Source organism: Ochotona princeps, chromosome 16, assembly GCF_030435755.1.
Source record: "Ochotona princeps isolate mOchPri1 chromosome 16, mOchPri1.hap1, whole genome shotgun sequence".
Taxonomy (NCBI): Eukaryota; Metazoa; Chordata; class Mammalia; order Lagomorpha; family Ochotonidae; genus Ochotona; species Ochotona princeps.
Window position 1 is genome coordinate 53154294 of NC_080847.1, and position 23617 is coordinate 53177910.

General features: G+C 62.3%; 3 protein-coding genes across 3 annotated transcripts; 1 reads left to right on the top strand and 2 right to left on the bottom strand.

Moving 5' to 3' along the window:
* The first annotated feature begins 298 nt into the window (after window positions 1–298).
* On the top strand, window positions 299–6529 carry FOXA3 (forkhead box A3). Its single transcript, XM_004597933.2, has 2 exons — window positions 299–529; window positions 5410–6529. The coding sequence occupies exons 1-2, from the start codon at window positions 461–463 to the stop codon at window positions 6454–6456; spliced, it is 1116 nt and encodes a 371-aa protein (XP_004597990.1). The 5' UTR covers window positions 299–460; the 3' UTR covers window positions 6457–6529.
* Window positions 6530–13367: 6838 nt separating this feature from the next.
* On the bottom strand, window positions 13368–15899 carry IRF2BP1 (interferon regulatory factor 2 binding protein 1). The gene has a single exon (XM_058674688.1). It carries the CDS (start codon window positions 15514–15516, stop codon window positions 13645–13647), a length of 1872 nt encoding a protein of 623 aa, XP_058530671.1. The 5' UTR covers window positions 15517–15899; the 3' UTR covers window positions 13368–13644.
* Window positions 15900–17682: 1783 nt separating this feature from the next.
* On the bottom strand, window positions 17683–22945 carry MYPOP (Myb related transcription factor, partner of profilin). The gene is made up of 3 exons (XM_058674248.1): window positions 22819–22945; window positions 21543–22135; window positions 17683–18865 (listed from the first exon to the last, which is right to left on the bottom strand). Exons 2-3 carry the CDS (start codon window positions 22072–22074, stop codon window positions 18147–18149), a joined length of 1251 nt encoding a protein of 416 aa, XP_058530231.1. The 5' UTR covers window positions 22075–22135; window positions 22819–22945; the 3' UTR covers window positions 17683–18146.
* Between the last annotated feature and the right edge of the window lie 672 nt (window positions 22946–23617).

The window sequence follows — 23617 nt, forward strand, 5'->3', positions numbered from 1 at the left end:
CATGCTGGGCTATAGCTTTTCGCCCTCAGGTGGTCAAGGCAAAACCCCATCATGTAGGAAGACCCCAAACTTCTGCCGTGGGGGGCGCTAAGGAGGAGCAGGGTGTCCCACGCGCAGTTCCCTTGATCCCTCAGAGGCGTCCAGCTGGCTCCAGCGTCCCCTTCCCGGCGCCTGAGGTCTGTGTCCTCGCAGTCCCGCAGGGGGCGCCCCTGGCCGAGCGCGCCGCCCTCGGGGGAGGGCGGAGGTAAGTTGGGGGTGGGGGGGTGTCCCGGCTATAAAGCGTGGCCACCTCCCTCGGCGCCCTGGACTGCAGAGACCCCGGGCAGTCGGGCCGGCGGGCGCCAGGGCACACTCGGGCTGTGCCAGCCGAGAGACCTGAAGCACTCGGTTCCCCACCCCCCCAGGGGTTGGAGCTGCGGGTGGGGTGGGGGGCGGGCAGGTGGGGGTGCAAGCCCGGGGGATGCTGGGCTCAGTGAAGATGGAGGCCCATGACCTGGCGGAGTGGAGCTACTACCCAGAGGCTGGTGAGGTGTGTTCTTGGCGGGAAGTGGGAGTGTGGGGGTGGGGGAAGCGCAGGTAACGGGGCACTGGGCTTCCATCAGGGGAGGGGTTCACAGGCAGGGTGTGCGCCAAAAAGCAGCCGGGGTATCTGGTTTAGGGAACTGGGTAACTTGGGTAACTAGGGGTGCGGAGACCAGGTGTGAGGGTCAGGCTACCAGAGGATGGGGGGTGGTGTCGGGATGAGGCAGGCGAACACGGGGTTGGAGCTGGCGGCCAGGCACGGGCACGGCTGGAACGGGAGAATTCAGGGTGAGGGCCTCGTGTTGGGGACCCCCGCGACTTCTTCTCGGGATCTGAGCGAATACAAATGAACAAAGCAAGAAGAAAAGTGAAGTTCCAGCGAAAGAGGACTCAGAAACAGAGAGGGGGACGCACCATTTAGGGAAACCTTGAACTGGGGCAACTGTGGAGAGCGGGACCAGATTCAGCTTCGTGGATGGAGCTGGCCTGGTGACCTACGAAAGGGTTAGGAGTAGGGGCTGGTGTTCAGAGTTAAGACCTGGGGGTGCCTGGAGCCCCAGCTTCTGAGAGAGCAGGTGACTTAGAGTTGGGGGGTCGGGTTGCTGGGCTTCTGCGTGTGTCTCATGCCTGCTCCATGAGCCCTTCCAAGTGGTGAGGGGGGCAGTTTTGGAGTTCTCAATGCCCCAGCCCTGGTGGCCTCACGGGACTCAACTCCCCACCCAGCCCCTTCTCAGCCCAGACCTTTCCTGAAGGCAGTGGGTGGTGCGGATCCCAACCCCTCAACTGCTGTAGCCCTGGCTGCAGGCTTGAGCTTGTGCAAGGTTGGGCTGGGGGAGGTGAGGGTGTCTCAGCGTGAAAGTTTGTGGGTCTTAGTGGGGGAGGGGGGACGGACAATGGCCTTGGCCTCTGAGGAGCCACAATCGGATGGTCTCAGCGGGTTGGGAACTGTCAGGTACAACTCCTGGGTCCCCCAGGCTGGTGGGGCTTGGCCAGGTGCCCGGGAGAGGCCAGTCCTGGGTCTGGCTGGGGAGGTGTGAGGTGCGTGTGGCGGACTGAGAGGTGGCAGCTGGCCGGGTGCGCTGGAGGAGGAGGGGGGGCCAGAGGTGAGGGCTGGTGGTGGAGCTCCTAGGTCGGGAGCGACTCCCTGCAAAGCTCAGAGCCCGGTGGCCGGGAGGGGGGTTAGGACACGATTTTGGGGTAAGCCAAGTCCAAATCTATGGGGTTTTTTGATTTGTTTTGAGGGGAGAGAGCATCCAATAAATAGACTAGGCTGGAGTCATGGTCGATTGGAACACAGACTGAATGGAGCCTAGGGTAGGGGACTGTGTGTGGCGATTGTGTCTGATATTGAGGGACAGTCTGGAGGTGGTCAGCTCTGGCAGGGGGCATGTGGGGGGTGAGATGGTTTGGGGAATCCTAAGGGCCTCTCCTGCAACTGGCAGAAAAATATTAGTAGTGAAGCCAACCACTGGGGGCCGAGAGGGTCCCCAGACTACCTGCTATATGCCACACCCTCCTGCTGGGGTGGAGGGACACCCCGAGGCAAACTCGGATGGGGGCAAGAGCCCCCCAGCTGCTCTCAGGTTCTCACCTGGTCTGGCTGCTGTCCCATTATACAGCTGGGAAAGTTGAAGCTAGCCACCACCACCCCTGGGGTCCCAAGGAAGGTCTGGGACTTAGACTGGACCTGTGGCTTCAACTATCTCTCCATGCTCCTAGGCACACCCATCTGCCCAGGACAATAAGGAAATGAAAAAGGAGAAATTGCTGCCTCTCAGGTGGGGGTGCAGGTCCCCCCAGGGCTTTTGCTCCCCTCCCAGCCCCACCCTGGAGGGGGAGATCCTGTTCAGACCCGGACATCAGGGGTTTGTCTCATCCCCGGGGCGTGGGAAAGCCTGGGTGTGGGTCCGAGGTCAGACATCCAGAAGGACTTCCTGGTGGGCTGAAAGCCAGAGCAGGAGAGCTGGGGTCCCTGTCTGTCTTAGTTCTTTCTTATTTGGGGGATGGGGCAGAAACAGCCCGTGGGGTAGGGGGAGCAGCTGTGGTTTCAAGTTCAATAGGAGACACTTCTGGAGAGGTGGAGAGAGACAGGCTGAAGGGGAGGAATGTGGGGACAGGAGGGGAGTGGGCAGAGAGATGGAGGGGGAGACGGTGCGGGGAAAGGGGAGAAGGGGGAGAGGGAGACAAAGGTTGTCCAGAAATTTCGGCAAGAATGGAAAGAGTGACCTGGAGAAACCTTGGGCTACCTGCCACCTGTCCCTGGCCCCCACCTGCGGGTGTTGACAGAGGCAGGAGACAAGACCTTCTCCAGCTACGAAGCCTCATACAGGGGCTCCAGCCAGAGGGCAGAGCAGAGCCCTGGGCCTGGGAGGGCAGGGCAGGCGGAGGAGAAGGGAGAGGTGAGAAGACAAGAGGGGCAGGACAGGTGGATTTATGTCCAGCCAGGGACCTCCGGGCCTCGCTCACCTCCCCTGCTGGACTGTCAGCCGCACCACCCCCAATGGGCAACTCCTCTGTGTGTCCTCCTCTCCACGTCACGTCGCAGGTCTGAGCCAGCCAGTCTTCCTGGATTCACAGTCCCAGTTCTGCCCGATCCTTGTTATGTGACCCAAATGACCTCCCTGGGCCTCAAGCTCACGGAGCTGTGAAATGGACAACCCAAGGCACGGGGACAAGGATTAAAGAAGTGTCAGGGCTGTGATTAACGGACAGCCCTGAGAATTCTCCCTAGAGAATTATTTTGAGAGCAGTTTCTGAATTTGATGGAAGCAAGAGGCTGTTGGAATGGGCTGTGACTTATAGGGGTGACTAGTGATGTTAGCGAGTGCGATGTCACCCTGTTTCTGTTGGTACAGAAAGAAATACTGGGGCTAGTGCAGTAGCTGAACTGGATAAATCCTTCATTGTGAAGCGCTGGCATCTCATATGGATGCTGGTTTGTGTCCTGGCAGCTGCACCATTTCCAATCCAGCGCCCTGCCTGTGGCCTAGGAAAGCAGTGGAGAACGGCCCAAGTCCTTGGGACCCTGCACCCACGCAGGAGACCCAAAGGAGGCTCCTGGCTCCTGGCTTCTGATCAGCTCAGCTCTAGTCATTGTTTCTCTTTGGGGAGTGAATCAGCAGATGGAAGATCTTCCTTTCTGTCCTCCTTTCTGTAAAATGACCTTTCCAATTAAAAAAAAAAAAGAACTTTAAAAGAAAAAGAATACTGCTGCTGACAGAGCTTAGCTTCATAGAGATGGAGAAGTTATTTATATTAACTTAAAGTGTGTCTTTTGATATATAAACAGTAATCTTGTAACTTAAGCTAGATGGTGAGCTACACATACAAAGATTATGATGAGTTTATAATAACTCTTACTTCTTTGGAAATAATAATTACTCCCAATGGATTGATTCCCAATGGATTGATTTATTTCAAAGATGGAACTATAGAGAGACAAAGAGAAAGAGAGAGAGCTTCCGTCTCCTGATTCAATCCCCAGGTGACTACAATGGCCAGAGCCGGACCAGGGCATAGCCAGGAGCAGCAGCTTCATCTGGGTCCCCCACATGGGTGACGGGGCCCAGCCATCCTCTTCCGCTCTCCCAGGAGCATTAAAGGGAACTGGATCAGAAGTGCAGCAGCTGGGACACAAACTGGCACCCGTGAGGCAGATGAGTCCCATTTGATGGCTTACCCTGTGTGCCACAACCCGGCCCGTCTAATAACGGTCAGAACTCTCGTTAGCATGAGCTTGCTCTGGCAAGCCCTGTGTACTCTGTGCCATCGTGGTGAGCACTTCATGGGAATGGAGCTTACACCTGCTGCATCCGCTTCATTTCCGAAACATGTATCAACTCATTTAAAAAGAGCAATTTACTTCTGCAAATAGGTGATGTATTAAAATAGATTCCAGAGACCTTAATGAGAAGATTTACATTTTTAAGGATTTATTTGTTTTTATTGGAAAGGCAGATCAGAATTGTAAAGAGAGACAGAGAGAAAGATCCTCCATCTGCTGATTCACTCACCAAGTGGCAGCAACAGCCAGGGCTGAGCCAGTGCGATCCCAAGCCAGGAGCCAGGAGCTTATGCCAAGTCTCCCATGCAGGTGCAGGGTTCCAATGCTTTGGTCCACCCTTGACTGCTTTCCCAGGCCACAAGCAGAGAGCTGGATGGAAAGTGGAGTGGCTGGGACACGAACCTGTACCCTTAAGGGTTTCCAGCACTTACTTAGAGGTAGAAGATTAGCTAGTTGAGCTATCATGTCAACCCCAAGAAGATTTACATTTTCAATAATTGTTCTTTTATTAGAAAGGCAGAGAAATAACCTGCCCAGTGCTTCATTCCCAAAATGTCACAGGGCCAGGGCTGGCACCAGGGGCCAATAGCCAGGGACTTCATCTAGCCCTCCTGTAACGCCCCCCACACACCATGTGGCTGGCAGGGACCCAGTCACTTGCTCCTATCTGTTGCCAGGTGACGCTGAAATCAGGCAGGGCCAGGGCCGAGGCACGGGCCCCCTGGGCTGGCACTCAAGGCCTCAACACTTGCTGCCAGGGAACCTTTTTTTGCAGCTCCGATGTGGCTCACAGAAGACTGGGCAAGGCTCAGCGTCTCTGGTCAACTCACCCGTACACTCAGAAAGAGTGAAAAAAAAAAAAAAGGGGCCGACGCTATCCTAGCCTCATTGGGAGACAACTGTGACATAATGGACACCCTAAAAGCGTTTCAGGGACTCCTTAAGGCATCTGGGATGGCACTCGGAGCGTCTGCAGCCGTGCCCCATGGCAAAGGGGACGGGAAGGCAGAGCAGACCAAGGCGGGTGGAGGAGGGCGGGCCCCAGAGGGGGCGCGCGAGGAGCCCCACTGACCACTCCCCATGTTTCTCTTCTGTACCCGCAGGTTTACTCTCCTGTGACCCCCGTGCCCACCATGGCCCCCCTCAACTCCTACATGACCCTCAACTCTTTGAGTTCTCCCTACCCGCCCGGGGGACTCCCAGCATCACCACTGCCCTCAGGCCCCCTGGCACCCGCAGCGCCCTCCGCACCCCTGGGGCCCACCTTCCCGGGCCTGGCCACAGGCGGTGGCAGCGGCGGCGGAGGTGGTGGTGGCAGCTCTGTGGCATACGGGGGCAGCCCTGGCTCAGGGCTGGTGCATGGGAAGGAGCTGCCCAAAGGGTACCACCGGCGGCCCCTGGCACACGCCAAACCACCCTATTCCTACATCTCGCTCATCACCATGGCCATCCAGCAGGCGCCGGGCAAGATGCTGACGCTGAGCGAGATCTACCAGTGGATCATGGACCTCTTTCCTTACTACCGGGAGAACCAGCAGCGCTGGCAGAACTCCATCCGCCACTCACTCTCCTTCAACGACTGCTTTGTCAAGGTGGCGCGTTCCCCGGACAAGCCGGGCAAAGGCTCCTACTGGGCCCTGCACCCCAGCTCCGGCAACATGTTTGAGAATGGCTGCTACCTGCGCCGCCAGAAGCGCTTCAAGTTGGAGGAGAAGGCCAAGAAAGGCACCCCTGGCGGTGCTGCCTCTTCGGCCACGGTGGCCAGGAACGGCCCTAGCTCCACTGCCTCAGCAGCTACTGGGCCCGTGGCTGCTGCTGCTGCTCCGGCCATCACATCACCGCCCCATCCCCAACCTCCACCCACTGAGCCTGAGGCCCACGCGGGTAGCAGTGAAGATGTGGGGGCTCTGGACTGTGGCTCACCAGCTCCCTCCACGCCCTACTTTGGCGGCCTGGAGCTCCCAGGGGATTTGAAGCTAGACACACCTTACAACTTCAACCACCCCTTCTCCATCAACAACCTCATGTCGGAACAAACGCCGGCACCTCCCAAGCTGGACGTGGGGTTTGGGGGCTATGGGGCTGAAGCTGCGGAGCATGGGGTCTATTACCAAGGCCTTTACTCCCGCTCTCTGCTCAACGCCTCCTAGCAGGGGGTGGGTACCAGAAAGTGGTGGTGGGATTCAGTCCAAGGTCATTGCCAGTTGGTGTCCGTGGACGTCATGTTGGTCTGGGGTGGGAGTGGGGGGATGTGGTGGCGATCACCACCATGGACATACAGGTGGACCTGTGTGAGGGGCAGGGGTGGGTTCCCTGAGATCGGCCACATGGACTAAGGTCATAGGTCTGTTCGTCAGGGTGGCACTTGTGGTGCCAGCTGACCTCATGGGTGGGATGGACATCCCACATCCGGGACATTTTCTTTAGTCTCCAGCCCAGTTAGGGCTGTGGTGGCCGTTTGTTTTTTTGGATGGGAGGGCGTTGTACTTCGTGGCGCAGTGGGTGCCAAGTCGGCCCCCATCCTGCCTCATCTCTTCTGGTTTGGCCATTTGCTGGGCGCAGTGCTTGGGTGGCCCAGTGACACCAGGTTGGCACTGTCATGTGGCAGTAGAATGGTAAAGAGAAGACGCCATCCTGTCCCGCATGCTGGTTCCAGAAAACCCACACGGGGCTGGCTGGAGTGCCGCCGTGTCCCGGTGGAGTCTGATTGTTGCCTGGCTGTGGCTGTTTGACCATTAAAGCACCTTCGTTGCCCCTCTCTGAACTCGTTGTGTCTCTTCCCCAGCCCCAGGACTGCTTGCTGGCCCCTGGATGCCTGTATTCCTGCTCTCTGTCCAGCCCCCCTCCCTTCCAGCCCCAAGGGCTGGCTGCCTCTGGGGGGAGGGGCTGGACGCAGCGTGGACCTGACCTTTGGCTCTCGGCTGTCCCTGACCCCAAGGACAGTTTGTTCATAGATAGCAGCCCCCACAGGGGCAGTGGCGGGGGCAGTGGTGGCAGCGGGGGTGGCCCCTGAGGTGACGAAGGTCCCTGCCTCCATTTGCCAGGCACGCACACCTCTCTAGTTGTAGGACTCAGGGAACCGGGAGCAGCTGCAAGTTTTTGGTTGAGCTGCAGAGGAGGCAAATGGACAGATGTGGGTGGAAAGGGGGGTGAGGAAGTGTTGAGTTGGAGTTGGCCGCTTCATGTGTGCGTGAGTGTGTATGTGTGTGTACATGTACCTGTGCTCACATAAGCATAAGTGTGCGATAACATCTGTTTTTTTGGGGGGGGGAGTGGGGCTTCTGGGGAGCAGCAAATGTTTATTTCAAAGAAAACAAGGGGGAACACAGTGCAATGGCTGAATAGCTAAATCCTGCCCTTGCAAGTGCCAGGATCCCATAAGGGTGCCTGTTTGTGTCCCAGCTGCTCCACTTCCCATCCAGCTCCCTGCTTGTGGCCTGGAAAAGCAGTGGAGGACGGCCCAAAGCCTTGTGACTGTACCTGCAGGGGAGACCCAGAGGGAGCTATTAGCTCCTGGCTTCGGATCAGCTCAGCTCTGGCTGTGACAGCCATTTGGGGAGTGAACCAGCAGATGGAAGATCTACCTCTCTCCCCTTCTCTCTGTAAATCTGTCTTTCCAATAAAAATAAATAAAGCTTAGAATAGTAACACAAAGAGAAGCAAGGGTGTGTGTGTGTTGGCATGGCGGCTGAGCATCCTGCAGCAAACTGCCCTGTCCTTCTGCCCCTGGCCCCAGCCTCCTGCTGGTGCGCACCCCAGGAGTCAGCAGCAGGTGATGGGGCTCCCGCCACCCACGTGCAAGACCCAGATGGAGCTCCTGGCTTCTGGTTCCCAGCTGGCCCAGCTCCAGTTGTGGCGGGAGTGGACTGGTGGAAAGCTCTCTGCCTTTCATGCGAAATCATTCCTTACGTCTCTGCCCGTGCTTTGGGCGTGAGCCCTGGCACGTGGGGAAGGGGTGGCCAGGGGATGGCGGGAGGGTGGTCTGGGTCTCCCAGCTCTCCAAGGGTGTGGCTGGGCACCTCCACGGCCTGGAGCAGGTGACCTCCTTTCACACCCAGCATGAGGAAGGAGTGGGCCAGGGCTGGTGGCCAGGGCTGGCGTGAGAGTGTGTCTTCCTCGCTGTGTATTTGCCTTAGCTTCTCTGCTCTCATTCATTCATTCAGTGAGCCATTCAATCACTGCAGGGCATCCAGCTGTGTGTGCCTGGGTCCCTGGGTCTCTGCTGCTGGCTCCTGGGCCATGTGTCATCTCTTCCCCAATGGCCCCGGTGGCATCCGTCCCCCTGTCCACCCCACCAGCTCCAGGCCTCCCAACCTCTCAGGGATCCCTGAGCTCCCCCCACCCCCAGTACCTGCCACCTCAAACCCTCTATTTCTGTCTGTCCCTGTACCCGCCCCGCCCCCTGTGGCGCTGGCTCTCTCCCCCCCCCCCCCCAGCCTGTGTCCCCGGCAGGCTGGGGGAATTCCTCCTAGATTCTGGAAAAAACAACTGGAGCGAGAGAAAGGCCTTCAGTCTCCCGGGCTCCCGCCCCCCTCCCTCGGGCCTGGGGGTCTCTCCCGGAGTCGGCCCCGGGCCCGAAGCAGGAAGCCCTGCGGTTTCTGGCTTCTCCCCCGGCGGCCTCCGGATCTGGCCCCCGCCCCCAGGCCAACAGCCCAAATATTATTCCGCGGGAGGAGCCGGCGGGCGGCGGGGCGGGCGGAGGCCGGCTCAAAGAGGCTTTCAGGGCGCTGTGCGGCCAAGCCCGGGGCTTCCTGTCCCCAGGCGCAGGCCCCAGGCCGCCCCAGGAGGGACCTCAGGTGGCCGGAGGAGGAGGGGCGGGGTGTTGTCCTAGGGTCCCTCGGAGGGTGGAGCCCCACTGTCTGGCTCTGCGTGGTAGGGTGTCTGGTGGCTAGCTGGTGTGGGCAGGTGTGACCCCCCTACACACACACACATACACACTCCAGGGACAGCTGCTGACATCCAGCGTGGAAAAGTACCACAGAATATGCATGGACAGACAGGAGCATGCCAGCCGTCAGGGCTGGAGGGATGGAGAGAGGGGGCGTCCAGGAGAGGGATCCGCGGGTGGCAGGGGTCCAGCAGTGGGCAGGGAACTGTGAGATGCTGCTGTTGCTGCTGATGGTGGTGGCCGATGGAAGCTACCAGGCCCTACCACGGACCCGCCTCAGGTGAGCTGCTGACCTAACTCTGGCTCTATCCATGCCTCTGTGGTTGGTAAAACTGAGGCAGAGAGGGGCTGTGAGGGACTGACAGTACCCAGACTGGCCCAGACTGAGTTCCCTCACCCAACGGTGGGTGTCTGTAGGTGTGTGTCTATTTTTTTTTTTTCTTTTAATTGGAAAGTCAGATTTACAGAGGAGAGACAGAAAGATCTTCCATCCACATGTTCACTCCCGAAGCAGGGAGCTGGAAGGGAAGTGGAGAAGCCGGGACATGAACCGTTGCCCCTATGGGGATACTGACGCACTCAAGGCAAGAACTTTAGCCATTTGGCTACCATGCCAGGCCCCCTGTGTGTGTTTATCTGTGTGTGTGACCATGCCCGTGTGTCCCTGGCTTTCGGGGTCTGTGGCCAGGTTCCCAGTCCGTCACCACCTGCTGTGTGCCACATGGAACAGTAGGTCTGCCTGTCCCTGCGTGTGCTGCCCTGTGTGCCACCATGGCTGTTTGTGTCTCCGTCCCTCTAGGCCTGCCTATATCTGTCACTGTGTGTCACCATGTCTGCCTCCCCACACCGTGTGTCACATCCCCCAGGTGTCAGCGTGCATGTGTTACTCACCACCCAGGCCACAGGTGGGCGTGGTGGGGCCCACTGGTGCCAAGGGCTGGGACCCAGCCGATCGTCGCCACCCTCGCCTGCCCGCCACCCGCCCACCGTGGCCCAGGCTGGGCGGCTATTTGCAATGCCTTGCCCCAGGTAAACACTGAGCCGGAACCGGGGCCACCTCCCTCACCTCTGCTCTCTGACCTCCCCCACCCTCAGTCCCCAGCTCTGATGGCCTGGGATCTGTGGTCTGTCTGCTCCCTCCTGCCCGCCCGTGGTCTTCCCTGATGTCTCCTGCTAGACTGGTATTCTATGGTTCCTCTCTGTGTCTGTGTGGACAGGTCCTTGTCCCTGTCCCTGTCTGGGTGACTCAGCCCCCAGCCCCACGCCTCTAAGGGCTGACTGCACGCACTTGTACAGACTCCAACAGACTCCTGTGACCCCCCCGACCCTGAGCCCGCTGCTGGATATATAAAGGGGACACGCACATATTATTTATATCTGTGCCCAGGGCCCAGGGCAGACACTAGGACCATTGTACAGCGGCTGCCCGCTGCCCGCCTGCTCGCCACTCCTCTCCTTCAATCCCTGCTGCCTGCCTGCCCCCACCCCGCTGCAAAAGTTCCTGTGGGGCCTGCCAGCTTCCTCTGCCTGAGGTGTGAGTGGGCACCCGCCACGGGCGAGGCCGCTCGGGGGTAGGGGGGTGGGCAGATTTTTTTTTTCCGGCTCCTGGGAAGCTTTCTGGGTGGGGAAGGTTCTGGAAGGAACGAGACTGTTTGGCTGGCCAGCTGTCTGTCTGTTTGCCTGTGCTGTCTCAGAGTGTCCCAGGGGCTGGGCGGGGGGGAATGTCTGTGGGGAAGGGGGTGCTCAGCCAGCCTCCACCAGGCCCCAGGCCATCCTGAGGGGCGCCTCATATCCCTGATGTCTGTCCTGGGTGGGTTTCCTTGCCATTCCTGCTTCGCCCAACCCTTGACAAGTTCCCACCTGCTCCTATTCTTTCTCAGAACCTGGCGCCCACCCCGTACTCCCGTCTCCCTAGGATGGTATGTCTTGCCACCCGCCCCCACTCACACCCCACGGTCTTTGCACATACGATTCGCACAGAGGTGCTGTCTAGCTCCCCGTCTGCTTTCAGTCTCTGGGATGGTCAGCCTCTTTCTCCCACCCCGTGGCTGTCAGGTGTTGGGGTCTGTGTCTCTCACCTGAGTGGCCCTCCACCTGGGACAGCAGGTGTTACCTCCTGCTGTGCAGTGAGCCCATCCCCCTGTGGACACTGAAGCAGAGGGCCAGGAGCCCGCAGGGGGTCTCATTCGCGCTGGCTGATGCTGGGGAGACACACACACACAGGTGACCAGGCTGCCCCCGGCCTGTCCTCCTGGGGCTCACAATCCAACCAGGTGCCAGGCAGCAATGATGCGGGGGGGGGGGGAGGTAGGGGAAGTGCAGATCCTGAAGGGCACCTGATGCAGCCTGAGTCAGGGAGGGCTTCATGGAGGAGGTGGGGGACGAGCAGGCGTGCGCCATGCCCTGTGCCGACCCAGCTGTCTGCTTCCCGCCTTCTCTCGCGGAACACTGGCACCTCTCACTCATGCTTCTTTTTGGAACTGCCCCCCCCACTCCCTCTCTCCCAGGTTCTCCCCCTGCGCCTGTGCCTCCCTCCCCGTGGGCTCAGCCCACTACATCTCTGTGCGAGGAGATTCCCAGATGAATGTGGGATGCCCTCCTCGGCCCCGGCCCCACCTGGCACTGGGGGAAGGGGCACCAATCCAGCCCCCCCCAGCGCTCAGACCTTCTGCTGTGTTAATGGTTAACCCAACCTCTATCTAAAACACACACCAGTCAGGCTGGGGTTGACTCCCCTGCCCCCCACCCACCTACCAGCTGTTCTTAAAGGACCAGATGTCCTCCACGGCTGGAACCTCCACTGGGGTGGAGGGAGCAGGTGTCCAGAGGACTGGGACCCTGAAGTTTTGCAGGGGGTGGGGGCGACCTGGTGTTTCTGTCTGCAGGGCCGAGATTGGGGAGAGGAGACTAGGGCAGGCTTGGCCAAGAAGGGACACCCAGGTCCCGAGCGCCGTCCTGCCTCACCCTTGGGCTAGCTTTATCGCCTGCTGTATTTAATCAGGGGTGATTTTCCCAGCCCTGCCTGGAGCCCAGGCTGGTAGTGCCAGGGGTAGTAGCACACCTGGGAGCCGATGGGACCTTCCCTGCCAGTGCAAGAACCGAGCCCTCCAAACATGAGAAGCCCCAGGGGCCCTAAGATTAGGGGTGAGGATGCATGGGCTGCTGGTGTGTGGGGCAACCCCCTTCCCAGAACTGAGGACAAGGGCCGGAACACAGGTTTCGGTCATCAGACACCTGGACTCTGGGGGCCCCTGGGCTATCGCTTTCCATCTGTCTGTCCACGCACTGCCCTTGGCCGCTGGCATCTTGCCCTTCCCGGAACTCCACCTAGAGGGATCTGCTGGTGGTAGAGGGAAGGTGGAAAGAGGGGGTGCTGGGCTCCTGGGACTGCCCCCTCCCCTTAACCCTTGCGTTGCTGCATCACCCAAGTCCCGCCCCGTGACGCCCGCAAGCAGGAAGTCCTGGTTAATGATCAATCATGGGGACAGGTGCGGGACAAGGCCGAGCACATCAAGGCGGCCGCGGGGGGCGGGGTGGCTGTGCAGAGCCTTCTACCTGGTGTCAGGGCAGCTGCCAGGGGGGATGGGTCGGCGGGGGTAGGGAGGAGGCTTGTCCTCTGACATCAAAGCCAGGAGCCCAGCCACCTCGCTTCTAGGTAACCTGCCGTGTTACCGCGTTAGAAGCAAATGTCCCCTTTCCCAGGGCAGCCCGTCTCTGCCAGCGAGCACCCACCACCCGTCCTTTCTAGGGAGCCTCTCACGACCTAACTCCCCGACCCCATGGGGCGCAGAGTCCCCTCTCCCAAATGCAGGTGGACACAAGGTGACCTGCTCGCGAAGGGCAGCCTGCTGCTGAGCGTGGCTGTGGCTCCTACGCCAATGCCGGCCCTCGGTTCTGCCATCTGCAGAACGGGCTGGTGGCGGGACGGGGCGACCCGTCCAGCCAGGGCCAAGAGCACCACCTGGAGGCCCCGCTCCGCACTGCCACACCCCGCGCCTGCAGGGCCGCCCCAGTCCCACAGGGGGCGCAGCGCCTCACACAACCAAGGGACCAAAAAGGAGGAAAAAAAAAACCATCTTTCGTTTTATTGAATGAGGAAAAAAGGTAAGGGGAGGGAGGAAAGGGGAGAAAATGCTTTTTGCTTCGTTTATAAAGAGCAGAGTTCTCAGGACGCCTCTTCTGGTCCCACAGGGGGCGCCTCTTTCCCAACTACAAGCCAAGCCAAGCCAAGGAGGGGCGGGGAATGGGGAGGGGGCCGGGGACCCCCCCAACACCCCTCGGACAGGAGCCACAAGCCTTCTACCCCCACCCACAATGCATCTACCCCGGGGACCCGCGTGGACCAGGGGAGGGGTATGTACAACACGTGGGGTGGCACCGGGCTGGGTGGGGGAGGGAATAATTTATCCGCAGCGGGCGGCGGGGTGGGGGGCGCAGGGGCAGCAGCGGCCTAGGGGTCCCGTTCCTTCTTCACCTTGATGTCTCCGGCGAGGATGGTGGCGATCTCGCCCTGCATGAAGGCCCAGGGGACAGACGAGCCCACCAGCGGGCACTTGTCCCCGCTCGGGCAGTACACCTCGCCCGCCGGGCCCTGGGCCTTGATGAACTCCCGCGAGCAGGGGAAGCAGAACTTGTGTCCGGGCACCGAGGGGCACTGGACGAAGTGGGTGTCTTCCAGGCGCTCCCGGCACAGGGTGCAGCACAGCGGGGCGCCGGGGGTCGCCCCCGGGGTGGTGCCGCCGCCCCCGCCGCCCGTGCCCACCGCCTCGGCCCCGGCTGTCGGGCTGACCTCGGCCTCCCCGTTGCGGGCCACCAGGCGGTGCTGGCCGGGAGGCTGGGCGGTGGACGAGGCTGCGGGGCTGGCCCCTCCGGCCCGCACGGGGCCCCCGCTGGGGTCCTTGGGCGAGTGACCCAGGGCTTCGGCCACATTCTTGAGGGCGGCGATGGGGGACGGCACGCCGGGGGTCTCGGCCGAGTAGGGGCCCCCGGGGGCCACCCAGTGCCGCTGCTGCTGCTCCTCCGTGGTCAGCTTGCCGGCCGCCTCGCCGCCTTCGGGCTCGGGGGACGCCTTGCGCCGGCGCGGCGTGGGCGCCAGGTTGCGGGATGGCGCTCGCGGGGGTGGCCCGCACAGGGCGGCGGGCGTGCTGGGCTCCGGGTACTGCTGGGGCAAGGCCTCGGCCGGGGCCGGCTCGCGGAAGCTGCGCACGCCGTCGGTGAGCAGCTCGCCCAGCTGCCGCCACTCGCCCGAGCCGTGCCGCCGCTCGTATTCGAGGTACTTGAAGCCAGAGGAGGCGAGCGCCTTGCCTGGTTCCCGCAGGGCGTCGTGGAACATCTGGCGCGCCACGGCCAGGACCCCCGCGTACACGTTGCCGGAGCCACACGGGTACTCGGTGAACAGCTTGAGCTCGAACTCGTAGCCCGGGGGGCGGGCCGTGGCGTCGAAGGCGAAGACGCGCCCCACCAGGCCGTGATCCTTCTTGAAGCGCACGTTGAAGGGGGCGCAGGCGGACAGCGCCAGCAGCTGCTCGCGCACGGCTTTGGGGCGCCCGTGCCACTCCTCCGCTCGGCCCCGCATGGCCTCGTTCAGTTCGGCCAGACAGTCCGCGTTCCTCTGTTGCTTCTCTTTCTCAAAATCGGAGCCGAAGAGTGGACGGGCAGGGCTCAAACCCGGGGCCAGCGTCAGGCCTCGGCCTCCTAAGCCGGACACGGCGGCGGCCAGCAGCCCCGGGGGCATCAAGCTGGGCATGGAGCTCAGCAGAGCCCTGCGCGCCCCTTCCACCACCGCCTCTTCGCGGCCCAGCCCGTTGGCCAGGCGGGACCCCAGGGTGTACTCCAGGGCCGGCGAGGGCAGCGGGAGGCGGCCCGAGGAGGTGGCCCTGTCATAGCGGTCCTGGCCGGAGGAGACGCCGCTGCCACCTCCGCCTCCTGCGCCTCCTGCGCCTCCTGCACCTCCTGCGCCACCAGCACCGCCGGCACCGCCCCCCGTGCCCGCGCCGGCCCCCGACGGCTGCGGCTGAGCCTGCGGGGGAGGTGGCAGCTGCGGTCCCTGGGCAGCGGCGGCGGCGGCGGCTGCAGCGGCGGCCAAGTCCTTGGTGGTCGGGTGCTTGAGGGCCGGGGGTCCCGGCGAGCGGCCCTCGGGGAGCACGTGGCTGCGCTTGAGCTGGCGCGCGGCATCAATGAGCAGCTCGATGCGGTCCGCGCCCTCGAAGTTGACGCAGCCGCGGCACACGGCCTCGCTGAAGTCCCACACCATGGCCCAGGGCATCTTGGGCAGGTCGCACAGGTAGCACCACTGGCGGCGGGACGCCTGCACGGACGCCATGGCCCCCTCGCGCGCGCGCCGCCGCCTGCTCCGCGGGCTCCGCGGGCTCCGCCTGCTCCTCCGGCACCGCCGCCGCCGGACCCCGCGCTCCAGCCGCCGCCGCGATCGCCTCTTCCCGCCGCTCCACAGTCCCGGCCTCCCCGCCGGATCTCAGGCCCGGCCCCCCTTCCCCGCCCCCCTGGGCCTGCGCCTTTTTTTTTTTCTCCTTTCCCCTTCCTTCCTCCTTCTCCTCACGCCCGTTTCCTTTGCAACAGGCAGGCAGAGGCACGCCGGCGGCTCCGCCCGGTCCCGGAGCCCAGCCGAGGCGCCCCGCACGGGCCCCGCCGCCTCAGGCTCCCGCCGCCGCCGCCGCCGCTGCAACGGCCGCCGCCACCGCCTCCTTCTGCCCCAGAGGCCGCTTCGCAGGGAAAGTTACATAACGCGCCGGCAAAGCCTTCTGGGAAATGTAGTCCCGCCGGGGCTGGCTCTTAAAGGGGCCGGCGGGCAGCCAGGCGGCACGGTGGTGGTTGGTCGCCTACTCGGTGCGCGACGCTGGCCGCATCGGCCGGGCTGGACCGGGGAGTGTGTGTGTGTGTGTGCCGGGCTGGACCGGGGTCGTGTACGCGCCTGGACGGGGCAAGGTGACGGCCACCACGAAGCGCTGGCCTTGTGCAGGACGTGCTGCCATCAGAGCAGCCTGCAGACTCAGACCCCGAGCGCGGGCACTCGCTGCGCTCTGCTCGGGCAGCTTTGCGCACCGGACGGCGCTCCCTGAGCCTCAGTTTCCCCGCCCTTCCCCAAGCGGGCCAATGACGGGCTGAGCGACGGGGCGGCGGGGCGGCGAGGCCCTGATTGGACGGCTTCGAGCTGCAGGGACGGGGGAGCCGGGCTGGCTCGCCCCCCGCAGGCTGCCACTGGGCCTGGCCACTGCCGGAGCACGGAGAGGTCTGAGCGCGTCCGAACCGCTCCCGCCAGAGTTTTAGGCAAGGATTCCAGGCAAGCGTGGCTCCACGGACGCCCTGGCTTCCAAAGGGTTAACACCGCGGGCCTCTCGCCTTCACCACCTCCCAGCGCACTACAACTCCCAAGTTGCCCTGCGGGTCGGGCGGTGACGCACTTCCGCCGCCCGGGAGGCTTGGGGGCGGCCTTCCTGAATCTCGCCGTCTTCCGCCCTCCCCCATCACTGCTCAGTCACTTAATGGGGGGGTCCTTAACGGACGGTCAGAAGCACAGGGCGCCCCATTTTGAAGGGAGGGGATTTAGAGGAGGGGGCTGCTGAGGAAGACCAGCGCCACATCTCCCCCTTCCCTTCAGCTTGCGGGCTGACTTCCTGGTAGGCCCAGCCAGCTTGAGGGGAGCCCCCCAAGCCCAGGTCCCCCGTTTTCTCTCTCGGGGTGTGGGCAATGGTGGCTAGTCGGCTTCAAGAGAGGGAAAAGGCCCATTTAAGTGTCGCCTGTGTTGGGGGGATGCTCTGTGCCATTCTTTGGCAGATGTTATGGGTGTCCAGTAGAATTAAGCCAGCAGGTGAGCTGGATGGATATAAGGTCTCCGCTTGGGGGGCAAAAATTTGGGGCGACTGAGGCCCAGTCTGGAAGTGGGGGCGGAAGTTGCATTTACCTTTTTTTTGTATTGTTAAATCACTGCCATGATGGGTGTGTCAAGAAACGCTTTCCATGGAACTATACTCCTTGGGAGGTAAGGATGGGACACCCCAATTGCTGTCTCCATAGGGCCATGTTAAGAATGAGCAACCTGGGGCCCAGAGACGAGGCTGCAGCAGGATCTGTGCTGAGTCCGCACCGGTGGCCATCTACTTGGTTAGCAGCCCCTCTCCCCTTTAATGCCCCAACACTCACGTGAGGATCAAAGTCCTGCCTTCCACGGAGACAGAGTCATTTCCAGACATTATAACCAACAGCCAAGGAACATGCCAAGAGGAGTTGGAAGAGGCCTTCCCCATGGTAGGGGGAGGGCAGGAACCCAGGACTTGCCCCCAAGGCGAGGTTTGCAGCTAAAGGATGGGTAATGCTGAAAACTCCGTGTGAACACAGGCCTTAAGCAGGAAAACTACCTCCTCCCGCCTCCCGCTTCCAGGGGCTGCGGCTTGGCCCCGAGCCTTGAGCGATTGTACAAAAAAATAGGTTTATTGATATCTCGTCATTACTGAGAGAAGGAGGGGGGTGGAGCTCGGCAGGTGAGAGGCAGCGAGTCCACCTCCTCCCCACCTCTCCCTGTCGCCACCCACATTCAGGTTTGTCTAGCAAGGCCCACCCCTTCCAAAGGCTGGGATGGATGGGGGGTGGGTTCCTCACGGGTCAGGTCTCTTCAAGTCACGAACAGGACATATTAGGGGAAGGGGCTGTGTGCAGACCCGCAGGAGTCCTCGCCCACCCCCCATGCGCAGAGCAGCGCGGGGTGGGTGTGGGGGGAATAAATGAACAGAAAATTGTTGATGGCTTTTCAGGGTTGCAGGGAGGCAGCCAGGCAGACAGCAGTATAAAGGGGGGCTAGAGGAGAGCCTGGCGGCGAACCCCCCGCCCCACCTCCAGGAGTATCAGGCACTAACTAGCACAGGGGCTGGGGGCGCTCGGCCCCACGCCCGCGCCAAGCTGGGGACCAAGGGGGATGCAGGCAGAGCAGCAAACTGAACCTTAAGGCGATTTCCATCGGCCCCGCCTCTTCCGCGTGGGGAAACCTTTTCGCCTCTTGTGTGGGGGCGAGTCGTGGGGAGGCAGGGTTGCTTGGGGCGGCCGGGGTGCCCCATCCTCGCTCCTGGGGGCAATGATCACCCCCCGGTTCGCCACCACGGCTCCGTCCACCACAGCAGCCACCACGGACACCGGCTCTGGGCTGAGCTCCACCTTGGGGGCAGGCGGGGGCAGGACAGGCCCAGGAGGGGGTGGGGGCGGCGGGGACGGCAGCGGAGGCGGTGGCAGTGGAGGTGAGGCTCGTGGCTCCACTGGGGTTCCGGGCAGGAGGGGCAGCAGGGCAGTGAGGGCCTCGCTCAGCTTGGCCAGTCCCTGCCGCAGGGTGTCCGTCAGCTCCCGGATGGCACTGGCAGTTTCCTGCTGAGCTCGCAGGAAGTCCAGTGAGGGTTCTGGGTTGGAGGACATGGATGGAGGCCGCGGAGGTGGCGGGGGACTGGGGGGCGAGAGCGCCACTTGTGCAGGTGCTGTCGGTGGCAGTGGAGGAGGGGCCGAGGGGGGTGGAGACAAGGCCAGCCGGGGCAGCTGGACGGGCTGGGGGGCTGCAGAGGGTGGGCACTCACGCTCCTTGGGCCGTGGGCAGCCCCCTTCCTGGGCATGGCTGGATGGAGGCCGGGCCCAGGGCTGCGGACTGTTGGAGCCACCCTTGCTGTGGGCTGGAGCTTCTGAAGAGACACAAGGGTGGCGGGAGTGAGGTGTACAGTGCACCAGAATGCTGTCTGTCTCAGCTTGTAGCTCCAACCAGGCAGAGCTCCAAGGCATGGAGCCGTCAGCCCCTGTTGCTGCCCAGGATGCACTAGCTGGGACTGGAACTCCCGGCTCCCCAGTTCCGTCTGAGCCACCCCAACTCCTGCAGCATCCCTTTCAGACCCAAGTGCCGTCACACCTGGGGTCAGAAGTCCCACAACACACCTGGCTTTCTACCCAGAGGCCAGCATAAGCCTGGGGGTCTAGGTCAGCTATAGGGAGACACAGGGCCTGGGAAGTCCCGTGCTGGGCCAAGCAGGGGCCCCAGCTCACTCAGGATATTGTGGAAGCACCTGCCCCCACACCTCTGGGGTCTCATCCCTGGAGATCCTGGGGGGCGCGGTGGGCTGGCTACAAGTGCTGGGGGATCTTCTTAGAAGCCTTCTGCACCTGGCACAGCAAGATCTGGAGACACCTGTATTCCCAGGGCACAGTGAGATCTAGAAACCTCCCTCTGTCCCTCTGTGCCATGCACCTGCTGTTTCACACACTGGCATCCCTCTCCCACTCCTCACCCCCTACCCCAATGCCCACTGGCCTGGGTGAGCTCACACTTCTCTTGGGCCACATCAGATCACCCCGTCTTTTCTCAAAGCCTGCAGAATGGGAGGTGGCGGGGATGGCTCAAGGGGCTGGGTTTCCTTGCTCACTCACATGGGAAACCTAGATGGAATTCCTAGTTTCTGGCCTCCCTCCCTACCTTCCTGCCACTGTGGATATTTGGAGAGTGAACCAGGGGGTGGAAATGTTTTCTTGGAAGTAAAAACATCCACTCAGGTCCTGTCTACCACCACCCAGCTGGTAGGGAGGGAGATGGTGTGGCTGCCCTGGACCTCAGAGTGGGGTGGGGACAGAGAGTAACTAGAATAAACAGGTCCTGGATACTTGGCCCAGTCAGGCCTTAAACTCAGCTGGTGTCAACACCCTGAGGCCTTGCAACCATTTCCTGGGGTGGGCACCGTCCTCCTCACCAGCCCATTCCACAGATGAGGTGACTTGAGGCCTAAAGAGGGCATCACAGGCCCGAAGCACAGAGGATGCACTGGAACCCAGGCTGTGTGACCACTGCCTGGGCGGGGGCGCCAGGCCAGGAGTGGGCATGGAGGTGGTGGTGTCTTCCTTATATGGGGGCATGGGCATTGCAGCCACTAGCCAGTTTTTTTTTTTCTAGCCGACTGGATTAAAAAGAAACAGAAATAGGCCCAGTTGTCACATCCACGGGCTTTCTGGGAGTCCCAGGTTCAGCTGGGGCTTCCAGTTTCCACATCTGTAAACGGTGTGCCTGTGAGCATGGGATTGAATGGAAACCAGAACAGCTTCTCTCCCTGCCCCTGGAGAGGCACCCCAGGTTCTGGGGCTCAGGGCAGCATGCGGCAAGTTCTCCATGTCCTTTCGGATCTTATACTAGCCTCACCAGAAACGTCCAGTCCTTGGCTGTGGCCCCAGTATCTGTACTGATAGCTCAGGTCACTCCAGGGCCCATGCTTTAACCTCCCGCCGGAGCAGAGGCCCTCTCAATGTCTGGCATCCTGGGTCAGTTGTAGAGGGCTCTATCTGAGGATGCTTCCCGGGGCCTTTGCACCTGCCATTTCAGGCTCAGAGAGCAAAGGCCCACAGTGATGGTTTCATATGCCCCTCAGTGCCTCTCCAGTGCTCCAAGTCCTGACCTTGACTCAATCCTTCATTACCGTTCTCTGGCATCCCTCCTGTAACGTCCAGCCCAGTGGCTAAGCGGCCTGGCCCGGGAGCCAGGCACACACCTGCATTCTGGTCCTCACCTTGTTACTGGGCGTGTGACCTTGAGTGATCTGTGTGTGCTTTCACTGTCTCCCTTCCTTCTCAGCACCTCCCATAACGCTTAGATAAAACCCAGATTCCATCTCTAGGCCTCAAAGACAGTTCAGTAGGGTCTGGCTTTAGCCCACCCACCACCTTTCCTGCTGCACTCCCCTCCCCCCCACCTGCCCTAGGGCTTCCTCTCCTGTGTTTCACAGGCCCTCCTCCAGGAAGCCCTCAGGGACCTCCCTGGGCTGTATCAGACGTGCCCAGTCCAGACCTGCCCACTCCAGTCACACCAGTCTTCCTACCGGACTTGACCCCAGGACCACCTAACATGCTGCTCTACTGGGATAACCCCACCCCACTCAAGGCTGAGTAGCTGTGACCTTGACAAAGTTACCAAACCTCAAGAAGTCTGATTTACAAAATGGTGAACCTGGCAGGTGCCACCAGCACCAATAATTCTATCAAGCCCTGAAAACTGAGTACTCAGGGCACCCCCTGAGTACTCAGGGGGTGCCACCATTCGCCCCTGTGAACTCAGGGCATCTCCACAGCCACCCCGGGGAATGTAGGGGCTGTTTGTGTGGTCATCTGACCGATCCGAAAACAGATTGTGTGGACCATAGCCGGTAGCAAAGTTGTGGCTGGGCCCAGGCTGCCTCCCTCCAGAACCACGCACGACCCCCCGCGCAGAGTTCCACGCCCCTGAAGGAGGTGGGGGCTACTTTGCAGCTGCAAAACGGGCACCCAACCCGCAGGGCTTTGGACCCCACGAGCACGCAAATTCCGGGGTCCAAAGGCACAGCGACTCACCTGCTCGCCGCTCCTCCCTGCGGCTGTCCGACAGCGCATAGCGAGAAGCGCCGGCGCCGGGTGCGGTCGGCTGCGGGGACGCAGTCGCCGCCGCCGCCGCCAACGCTGACGCTGCCGCGGGCTCCTCCTCAATTCCTGGCCCCGTGACGCTGGGTCCCAGAATGGCAAAAATGGTCTCTTCTTCCGCGGAGAAGGCGTCCTCGGCGGCGGGCCCGGTGCCTTGCGTGGAGTGCGGCACGCGGGCCAGCTTCTCCTTGGTGCGCCGCTTGAAGTCGTTCCAGCGCTTTTGCACCTCCTGGCCTGTGCGCTTCCAGCTGCTGATGCCGTTGATCTTGGTGGCGATGCCGTCCCACACGCGCCGCCGCTCGGCCACGCTCACCCGACGGCTCTGCGCGCCGTACAGCTGCGGGTAGTGAGCGCGCACCTCCCGGATCAGGATCTGGTTCTCCTCGAAGGAGAAGCGCGGCTTGCGCAGCCGGGTGGTCTCTTCCGCTTCGCCGGTCGTTGCCGCCACCGCCGCCGCCGAGGCCATGGCGCCCCCCGACGCGACCGACCGGCCGCCTGGCGCATGGGACGAAGGGGGGGCGCCGGCGCTGCGGGCAAAGGGGCGCACGGCGCTGGCCGGGGGTGGGGGCGCTCGGTGTCCCCCGCCTCGGCCGCCCCGCGTGGACGTGGGCTCCCACTAGGTTCCCGCGGCAGGGGTGAAGGTTGGGGCTGCCAAAGGCACCTAGATACCAGCTAGCCCGGGCTGGGCGCTCACTTCGCGCTTGGCGCGCTGCGGTGCCCCACCGAGGAGTTGATGGAAATGGGGGGGAGGGTCTGGAGGGATGGAGGGAAAGTGGAAGGAGACGCGGCGGCTCCAGGAGTTAGAGGAGAACGGGGGACACTGGGGCATGGGAAGGTGGGGGTGGAGGAAGTCTCGGGGTTAAGGGGGCGCCCAAGGGGCGATGCAGCAAAGCGAGGATCTGGAGCAGCCGGGCGCTCCGGGGGCGCCGCTAGCACCTGGGCACGGCCCCGGGAGGGCATGACCACGAGTCGTGCAGAGTGCCATGGGGGTCCGCAGCGGGCCCGGGCCGGGCCAACCACAAGGGCTTGGGGAGTGTGGGGGGCTCTGGGAGGGGGTGCGGAGATTTTGAAGGGAGCTCTGTGGGCATAGCGGGGTTGGGGGGGGTGGTCCAGGATCTGAAGGGGACGACGAAGGCGGTATGGGTGACTGCAGGAGGAGGAAGGATCGTGGAGGGTGGGGACCGAGTCGGGCCCGCGCGGGGTCACTCACCGGCGCCGCCGCAGCCCCCGCCAGCCCGTGGGTCGGGGCTCGCTTCTGCGGCCTCTTTCCCCCCAGCCCCCCTCCCCCGCCTCCCTCTCCCTCCCCTCTCGGGGCCCCGCCCCCGGTCGCCCCGAGAGCCAAGGCGCACGCGCGCCTGCAGCCTGTGGGCCCCGACGCCCTCCCTGCCCGGAGTTGCTTTCCCACCTTGCCCGACACGGCGCAAGCGCACAGGGGCCCTCCCGGGGCTCCCCTACCCCCAGCAGGCTGTGACTGCGCAGCCGCAAGTTTAGCGCTGCCTCTGCCCAGCACCACCGTGCTCTGCCGTGCGCATGCGCTCGCCACCTGCTGTGGTACCCGAGACTGGGGGTCTGCGCAGAGGAGGAAGGAGAGATGGATGCTAAAGGGGAACATTAGGGAGAAGCAAGCGTCATTCCTGCCTTTCGGACACTCTTCCAGTCCTTTCAGACCTCCTTTTGGATAAAGGAGAGGGAGGCGCTCCGTCTCTATGACAACCGCGTGCGGGGGGGCGGGGGAGGAATTTGGGGAGACCTGAGGAAGCCGCCTGGGGCACCCTGGGGATATCCCACCTGGGCGGATGCAGTAACTATAGCAACCCATCCACCTGCCAATCATGTCCGGGGACCCCCTGTCTTCACCTTGACGTCATGGCTCAGGGAGGGGACGGAGATGGGAGTTTCTGGAGGGAGCGAGGGCTGTAGGGGGAGGTGGGGAGGGCGGACCTGGCGCTGGCAGGGCTTTCAGCGAATGCGTGGAGACGGAGACAGGAAGCTGGAATGCGGGTTGGATG

What these genes read in the sequence shown, in the direction of transcription:
- FOXA3 (XM_004597933.2), top strand. Translation starts at nt 461, where the DNA reads ATGCTGGGCTCAGTGAAGATGGAGGCCCATGACCTGGCGGAGTGGAGC. An exon ending in ACTACCCAGAGGCTGGTGAG is followed by an intron (nt 530 to 5,409) that starts GTGTGTTCTTGG and finishes CTGTACCCGCAG; the next exon opens with GTTTACTCTCCTGTGACCCC.
- IRF2BP1 (XM_058674688.1), bottom strand. Translation starts at nt 15,516, where the DNA reads ATGGCGTCCGTGCAGGCGTCCCGCCGCCAGTGGTGCTACCTGTGCGAC.
- MYPOP (XM_058674248.1), bottom strand. Translation starts at nt 22,074, where the DNA reads ATGGCCTCGGCGGCGGCGGTGGCGGCAACGACCGGCGAAGCGGAAGAG. An exon ending in CAGGGAGGAGCGGCGAGCAG is followed by an intron (nt 18,866 to 21,542) that starts GTGAGTCGCTGT and finishes GTGTCTCTTCAG; the next exon opens with AAGCTCCAGCCCACAGCAAG.